This window comes from Cheilinus undulatus, linkage group 21, assembly GCF_018320785.1.
Source record: "Cheilinus undulatus linkage group 21, ASM1832078v1, whole genome shotgun sequence".
NCBI classification, from domain to species: Eukaryota; Metazoa; Chordata; class Actinopteri; order Labriformes; family Labridae; genus Cheilinus; species Cheilinus undulatus.
The window spans coordinates 30,684,516-30,693,425 of NC_054885.1; the positions used below are offsets into that span (position 1 = coordinate 30,684,516).

General features: G+C 37.9%; 2 protein-coding genes across 2 annotated transcripts; both read right to left on the reverse strand.

Annotated features, from left to right (window-relative positions):
* Window positions 1-751: 751 nt before the first annotated feature.
* Window positions 752-5,373, reverse strand: cenpx (centromere protein X). The gene is made up of 5 exons (XM_041778014.1): window positions 5,315-5,373; window positions 4,129-4,180; window positions 3,981-4,034; window positions 3,817-3,905; window positions 752-2,086 (listed from the first exon to the last, which is right to left on the reverse strand). The coding sequence occupies exons 1-5, from the start codon at window positions 5,348-5,350 to the stop codon at window positions 2,072-2,074; spliced, it is 246 nt and encodes an 81-aa protein (XP_041633948.1). The 5' UTR covers window positions 5,351-5,373; the 3' UTR covers window positions 752-2,071.
* A 1,832-nt stretch (window positions 5,374-7,205) lies between these two features.
* Window positions 7,206-7,951, reverse strand: LOC121503939 (heterogeneous nuclear ribonucleoprotein A0). Its single transcript, XM_041778561.1, has 4 exons — window positions 7,865-7,951; window positions 7,680-7,775; window positions 7,419-7,562; window positions 7,206-7,331 (listed from the first exon to the last, which is right to left on the reverse strand). The coding sequence occupies exons 1-4, from the start codon at window positions 7,949-7,951 to the stop codon at window positions 7,206-7,208; spliced, it is 453 nt and encodes a 150-aa protein (XP_041634495.1).
* Window positions 7,952-8,910: the final 959 nt, after the last annotated feature.

Below are 8,910 nucleotides of genomic sequence, written 5' to 3' on the forward strand. Positions count from 1 at the left end.
AGATGCTGCAATTGCTTAATCAAAGTGTGCTGAAAGGGACAATAAAAAATGCAATCAATGCAATTGGTCAAAAATTAATAGACTCATTTTGAACCTAAATGACTTGCTGATAACCCTGATAAAGACGTAAGTCTAGGCAAGTATATGTACAACTTAAAAGAAGCATTTAATCTCCAATTTAATCCATCATATTGATGAGATTCAAGGAAAAAAAAACAAGCCAAGGATGCCATCTATTCAAAAGCAGTTCAAGCTTTGCCCCAACACAACTCTATCCTACTGATTAAAGGATTATTTCAGTTCCTAATTTACAAATAATCACTCAAGAATCATCACTGCAGCCTTTAGAGCTTCTCCAAAATCCTTAGCTTCAATCAGACTTGAAGCATCGATGGCCTTCTCCACGTGCAGCGCCATCCAATGAGCAGCCAGAAGGCTGCAGACGGATCAGTCTCTGTCTCCTGGGAAAAGCTTCTCACTCCAGAGCTTCTCCAAAGCGTCTGGACCGGCTGTCGACACTCCCTGCCTTTAATGTATGATCAAGAAAAGCTTTAACTCATTACTCTCTTCAATGCCCCTCCCCATTCTTGTCCTAACTGCTTTCGTATGTTTAATAATACTGCCTTCAGATGTAATTTGTTCCACTAAGATGCATAAGGAGAAAAAGTTGTACGGTAGTGTACTACTCTGCCAGGAAGGAGTCCTTCCAGCAACTCAAACTGTGGAAAAAAGGGGAAAATAGTCTGAGGTCTTCAGCAGAATAATTGTTTTTATTTCATCTGTAAGGACTGACATTTGGAGATGATACATTTTATCTCTAGTAAACCAACAGAAATATGACCCCTGTCATTTCCAAAACCTTAACTTACAACAGATTTGTTCTGATCATGATAAAAAGAAGGGTGGATTTGGTTACATGTAAGGCCTTGAAAGGGCATGAAATGCTGTTATGAATCATTCTAATTACTAACTAAATAATTTATTACATTCACAAAGATTTTTGTGCCAATTGTTCTCATAGCATCATTAAACTAAACACACCTTCTTCTGAAGGCCTGCTGTGAAAGTGACTCCTGGGAAACACAAATCCAGTCTGGGTCCTACTTAAAAAGGTGCTGGGTCAAATTCCAGGTGCTCTGTCCTTGAGCACCTTTCTGAGTCTGGACTGTTGACTTCCACCTAAGTTGCTTCCAGCTGTATTTTAGGCTGGGTTCGCAAGCATGGTGAGTCATCCAAGAGCCACACAAATAAATAGTGTGAGGTGTTGTGCAGCTATGCTGACTCACAGTGAAGACACGTTGGTGAGATAGACCACTGGTGGAAAACCATCAGAGGCGCTCGGGTTAGAAAACCCCACATTACCCTCTACCTCGCAGGCCCAGCTTCCCCCTCTGCTGTGATGAAAGGAGAGAAAGCACCTCTACTACTCGCCTCTTTTGTTTATTTACCTTCAGAATTACACCCTGCTCTTCTTGGACCATGTTCCAATGTGTTTTGTTATGTTTCCTTTCAAACAGAATATCTATGCGTGTGGTCTCCGGCCGTGTTTGGCTAACACATGCACGCATCTGTGCACGCACACTCCCATTCAACTTTCCCCCTGTGCCAGAGGTCCCCTTTGCCCTTCCCCCCACCTCTAACTAAACATCGCAGGACAGCAAAAGGGAACTTCAAAGTGGCCGGAGGGGGTACTCCTTTTTTCCTGGCACTTGTCATCATCTAAGGGACTGGCTGCTCCCCTTATTACTCTAATTGCTTCCAACTGCTCCAGGAGGCTTTGATGAAGGGCGCCATGGAGCATGCTGGAAGCACCTGTTGTTGCACAGAGGAGCACAGGTGGGCCTTATTGGTGGTAGCAGGGAGGCGTGTGGACAGCACTGCTGCTTTCCACTTAAAATCAAACAACTCCAATAAACACAGAGTGGGAATCTTAATGTTATTACACATTTGAGTGTAAAATGAAATTGCAGTTACACAGAAACTGTAACCCTCAGTAGAGCCAAACTTGTGAATGCAGACACTGAAGAAGATTGAAGGCAACACTCTGGCTCCCTCTAGTGGCATTAAGGTGCTAGAAGTCCATTAGCTGCAATGGAAAAGAGATAAACACTGAGGTCAATATTTGAAATGTAACTTCTTTTTAAATTGTAGTAAACAGCTGAGACACAAAACACTTATTGTATAAGCAACATGGGATTTCAGAGAAACTAAACTCAAATGCCTACAGGCACTAAATCTACCGTGTAGGAATTCTGGCTACTAATTGAAGTGCACGTCTTTGCTAAGGCATCAGAAGAGGCAAATCTTTTGGTACATTATCTGAGGTGTATGGGGAACACTGCATGTCACATGCATGCGTTTTTGAATGGCACAAAAGATTTTAGAGGACGTCCAAGACGATGAATGTTCTGGATGCCCATGCACATCTAAAACTTCAGAAAACTTTCAACAAATTGAACAAATCGTTCTAAATGATCAACGACCCAGTATAGGAATGATAGCAGAAATGGTCTCCATTGAGTATATTTTGAATGAAGTATTATACTTAAATACATTTTAAAAAGCTTTCAAAATACATGACAGTCAGTAATGCACATAACGAGAGAATGAGTCCATATTTCCATGTAATAACCTGGTTGGAGGTCCACATTTAGGACCCAAGCACTGACCTTAGAGCAAGGGAACTATTGTATCTGTGGGCCAAGATATTTTTCTGACACTTTGCGGCTTGTTTGGGGGGCCTTGACATGTCTAAAAAGTCCAAAAAACCTCCCAGAAAATTGTTCCCAATTTTTGTGTTTTGGTGGAACAGTGCAAGTCCATTGCACAGAGGCCCCACAGGTACCCCAAGAGTGACACAGGGGACTGGGTAGGAGCAACATGCATGAAAATCAGTACACATATGTATCAGATCTAGACAAAATAAAATGTCGCCTGCGACCATCCTCTAATATGTACAGGAAACACACTACAAATAGTTAAAGGGTATATTTTGGCTGTTATTGACTGTTTTGGGTGGTATCACTGTAGTCACATCTGAATGATCTCAGCCTATAGATTTCTTCAGATTGTGTCCCAATTTTTTGTGCTCTAGACAAGATGGAGATCTAAAGTTGTATAAACTGTGAGTTTTCACCATAAGGCAGGACTGTGAATGTGGCCCAAAGTTGGAAAACATTTTTCCATATTTTTTTAAGTGTGCCAACTATTTTGATTCTATATAAGTCCACATTGCTTATGTCAATCATCAGAAAACTTAACATGGATGATCACAATTTGACTGACTAGATTTATGCATCAATTTCCTCACTATGTCCCAGCACCCCCTTCTTCTTATTGATGATTTCCTCTTCTGAATTGTGATTTTTTTCTTTTAAACACCTTTAAGCATTCTGCCCTCACACACCTTTCAACATAGGGCTTTTGATTTTTTTTTTTTCTGCATCACTAGACCTACAAGAAAACCTCTTGACATGTGCTGGGGTGCGAGGGCCCTTCAGCACTGCTTGCAGCTATAGTTTCTAGTTGTAATTGCACATTGAGGACATGCCATATTTCACTGTTAAAGTCCCTTAGGTATCAAAAGTAGATACTCAATACTTAGAGTGTATTTTAAATGACTTATTTTTTACTTTTACTTGAGCAGATTTATAGGCCACTACTTTTATTTCTACTCAAGTAAATTTTAACTAGAGTTGCTTTACTTTTACTTGAGTACAATAGTCTGATACTTTTTCCACCTATGCAAATGATACAGTTACATGCTTTCAAAACACCGTCTTAAAGCTGCCAAATCATTTTAGTTGGGCTACGCACCAGCTGAGGAAGGATCTTTTCAAAGTGCTCGATGTCTACTTGGTCACAGTCTTCAGATTCAGCTTGTTTCAGTGATCGTACAGCGGCCTCTGAAAATGAGATCATTAATTACACTTGCATCGTCAAGCAGTCTGTATCCAACTGAACCAAATAGGACACCGTACCTTGCACAAACACTCGGAGCATCTCTACCATGAGCAGCACAGCATCACCACTTACTGTAACACAAAGAGATAAATTAAAGTTAAGATATCAAAGGAAACATTGAACATGTATAAGGAGGTCAGTCATTAAAAGAATCATTCAGCTCACCTTTGGTTTTGTCTTCCTTGAAGAAGGTGGACAACAGTTTGTTTACTGTTTCCTGTAAATGAGGAGGAGAAGCTCTTAGGTCAACAGTTTGATTTTATTTAGGGATGCACGATATTATCAGCATGATAATGATATTGACAGATTTTAGCTTAAAAGGTGAATTATCAGAATGGCATATATAATTGACTTGACTATCAATATTTTGTCTATAAAATCTGCCTGTAAATACCGTATATACAAATAAATAAGTTAGAGGAGTTTTAGGGAGGACCAACAGGTCTACATCAGCTGAAGACTTTTTCTTTATTTATCATTTCTTTAACTTTAAAATGTATTTAGGGACTGAAATTTGCCAACTTGTTCATCCTCAAGCTTTAAGTTGTGTGCTCTTAAAACTGAAGTTTGAGGTCTGAGCTACATCTAAATATCAGGATTGATACTGGCATTGGCCAAATAAAATTTGTAAAAGACAGCATAACAGATATCGGAAATTAACCAATATCGTGCCTCCCTGTTAAATACTTTGTTTTCTTTTGAACAATTTTGATAACACACTTGCTCTCCTCTCACTTATCCAGCCCCACAAAAACATGAAATCGAGTAGTCTAATGACACATAATGCCCCAGGACTTACTATTCAAAAAATATAAAGGGTATGGATACTTTTTCTGTTTTTATGTCTTTAAAAATGAATGAATTATGGTTAATAAGTAGCTGTTAAAATAATTTACTAGAATTAAAAAAGATAAGCATTTTGCCACGAGACTTGAACCTTCAGCCTAATGTCAGTGTTGAGTGATGCACGCGAGTGTAAAAAAAAAAACAAAAAAAAAGCGAAAGCCAACCCCGGTCGCCCCTACGTACCTTTTTAAAAGATCTTATTATTGAGTTCTAGTCAACAGCCGAAATATAATCCAACAATACTGACTTAGACGCTCAAAATGTGAGTCACTTTGATTGCTCTTTAATTCAGCGTTATTATTTCAATGATAAACATTTGGGTTTCTGTGTGGCGTAAAGTTGAATCACTCAACATACGAGATGCACTGTGCTACCGTGGGTGCTTTACGGACCTACGATAACGTAATTTACGTAAAAAGGATGTAATATTAGTTCTTATTTTACGATTTAGGTGAGTGTATAAGTGAAAGTGTCATTGTAAAGGGAGTAAAATTATTTCTCCTACCTTTTTAAACGCAATTTCTGCCTCCTTCTCCGCCATGTTTATGACGCTGGGAAAGAAACTTGGCGCTCTGTTTTGGGATTGGTTCTTGACATGTGACGTCATTTCCGCCACACACAAACTCAAGTTTGTCCAAGCGACCGTTTTAATGAGACAGTCAGCATAGTCAGCTACTTTTGTAAATGACTGAAGGTTTCCTTTTGTGTTTCTTTAATACCAATTTCTCTTAAATTTCTTTCACATTCATTTGGATGACTAGTTTTTGATTGGGGGCAAACATGTTTATGAACGCCAGTGTAAAGGTTAATTTACATAAAATGGGTCAGTTTTCAGGAAATCACTCATTTGGAACATTTTTTTTTTACATTTTCGATGGTAACAACACTATAAAAACATTTTTTAATGCATGAAAAATATCGTACTTTAAAAAAGATTTTAAAACAAATGGACCTTGTTGAACATGTTTCTTGTCGGTGGTGTCTTTTTCCTGTGTTTCATTAACTATTCCATCTCTTTCTAGATCTCATTGCACTTATTAAAGTCTTCCTGTGTAATTTCTGCTGTGGTAATATATTAATTTTCACTCCTTTCTGTCTTTTCACATCCTGCTGAGCAGTCAGCAACACATAAAAAAAGACCATCTAAGATGCAATGTGTAGAATTTTCCTGTTATATGTTTCTTATTGAGGTCTTACTGTATCTAAAACATTTTCTCAAGTTTTCAGAGACAGATTTGTAATTTTTGTAACTGTAGCAGGACGTGTCATGGTAGCTGCCTTATGTTGCGTGTTAAGACCTGCATTTCTTAGCACTGCCCACCTCTGTGGCCTTAATACTTATCGTTTTTTAAAATTGAGAACTTTGTTCAATTAAAACAGCACCTCATATTACGTGTTTACTAAGCAGTAAAGTTCATATTGTTTTTCAATCATACATTTCTTATAATGAGGGAGAAATGAACTGAAAAGTGCACTTCCGTCTTCATGCTGGAAGTAATCAGGATGCATATGCGCTCTAGTGTCATTTCCATCCTAAGACCACTTCTAACATGAATGCAGAAGTGCCCTTCTAAGCGTATTTCTCCCTATTAATAAAAATTCAAGAATGAAAACAAAAAGTCTGTTTTATGTTTTAAATTATCTGAAAACAAGAAGACAAGACAAAAAGTTAACAGTGGAGTTGGGCAGTGCTGGTCTCTTTTTGTCATATTTTATTACCACACAAGTTTTTTTTTTTAAATCTATTTGAGTTTAAATCCACTGAAAGACTGTATGTACGTAACTTAAATGGCCTCTTTCAGCTTCACACAGTTGACGGAAAGCTTGGATTACCTCTTTTAGTCATTTCATTTTTTACTCGGTAAGTGATGCCGTTTAAATTATAGAAAGGTACAATACTTCAAAAAGAAAAAAGTATACTTAAGTAGAAGCAAAAAACTCCATAAAGTACAAGTGCACCAAAAAGCTACTCAGTTTGAATAACTTTAGTAAATTTAGTTACTTATCACTTCTGGAAATCTGTTACCCACAACAGTTAAAAGAACAATTTACTGGAATAAAGCAGCAGACAGAGAGCTGTAAACAACAACAGTTTATTTAGTGGATAAAACTCTTAGACCTAAGTATACTCAGGTCTGCATGAATGTGAAAACCAAAGCTGAATGGATGTACAGCAACATTACAAGCTAGATGTTTATATAAAACATAGAACTAAACAGTGAGGTATCCTCTAAAATGAATATAAAATATATTAATGAATATTTTATTTTTGTATTTTTGAGTTGTATTATATTTTCATCAAAAGAAAATTACTGTTGCGTTTAAATATGTATTTTTTTTTTCTCAGACATGTTCAGACATGATTTAAAATTTTAAAAACGCAGCATTTTGTCTGCTTATCCCTGATCCTCATCATCCAGCCACTGGGCATCCTCCAGTATGTAACCCAGACCCATTGAACGCCGTGGGCGGGGCTTATTGGCATTAACAGCAGCCACCTCCTCCTCTGCATCATCCTCCATCTGAAACATAGGTTCCTTCCAGTCAGCTGATGCAGACGCAGATTTAAATTCACTCTTAAAAAAATAAAATAAGAGACGGAAGCTCACCTTTGGACTGACTACTCGTTTCACTTCCACATCGCCTCCGATGTAGTGAGGACCGGCCCACTCTGCTCTGTCTGCTTCGTCCTCTGTGGAGAATCTCACATACGCCACAGCTTTGTTCTCCCCTGAGCTCTGATTCTTCTTAATCTGGATCCATTTGACAGGTTGATTTATTAGTTTCTAATATCTTAAATATTTCTACCTTAACTTGCACAAATATGATACAAAAATGTCAGAAATGAAGCAGTATTTTTTATTCTTTACCTTACAGGCTGTAACAGTGCCCCATTCTCTAAAGTAGGCTCGGACATATCCTTCATTTACATAGGGATTCAAGTCTTTTATAACCAGCCCATGGTCCTGTAAAATGATGAAAAAATTACTGAATCAAATTAGAATTTCAAGTTTAAATTAAGGAATGCTTCTGGCAAAGGCAAACAATTATGTACCAGTTCATATTTCTTAGCTAAAGCAGCAAAGTATTTCTTTGGCATGCTGATGTAAACCCTTTTTGTAGGTGCTGTCTTCACTTCCATGTTATCTGGAGGGAAGATAAGTCAGAAGATTTTTGATCATTGTGCAAAGAGAAATGCAGATAATTGGTTAAAAAATGATGAAAATATGACAAAATACAGCCCTAAAGGGTCTAAAGTAGGATGTTTCAGTGATATAGAGCAGAATTTTAAATGTATAACTTTAATTTTATCAGATAGGACATAAAATCAGATACTGTTACTCACCAAAGGTATTTCCCAAGCTGCTAAAACCCGCCGTTCCAAGTAACTGCTCTGTAACCTCCAGTGGTGTAGGTTCAAATAGAGGCATGCTATGTCATGACAAGAAAATCTCCTCCTACTTGTGTTTTTCTTGGGAGGTAAACAGGCAGTAGTTTGTGTAGCTGGTCAAAATGTCCCCCAACTTGTTTGCAGCCAGAGAGAAAAATGTTAGAAGCAATAAGATGCTATTAGTGGACTGGTTAGCTGACATGTTATAACAGACTGGAAAAAGACATCCGTTTAGTTTTTGGTTTCTGTCTGATCAGTCATTTTTTAGCATGCATACAATTTCATTCAAGAAGTTAAAGTTAAATATTTTAAGACTTTTTGTTTCAATCTTCAGCTCAGAAAAATCTAAAATCCACTTTCTCAAAATATTAGACTACAACAAAACATCAGTCCAAGAAAGGATTTATAATACAGAAATATTGACTAGTAATTGGTTGGAGCTCTATTTGCAAAAATGACTGCATCTATGTGACGTGGCGTGAAGGCAATCAGTCCGTGGCACTGCTGGGGAGTTATGAAGGCCAGGTTGCTCTGATAGCAGCCTTCAGCTCGTCTGTATTGTCAACTCTCTCATCTTCCTCTTGACATTTACTCAGAGATTCTCTATGGGGTTCAGGTCAGGCCAGTTGGCTGGCCAATCAAACACAGTAATACCATGGTCAGCAAACCAGTTTGTTAGTTTTGGCTTCACTGTGGTCTGGTGCCAAGTC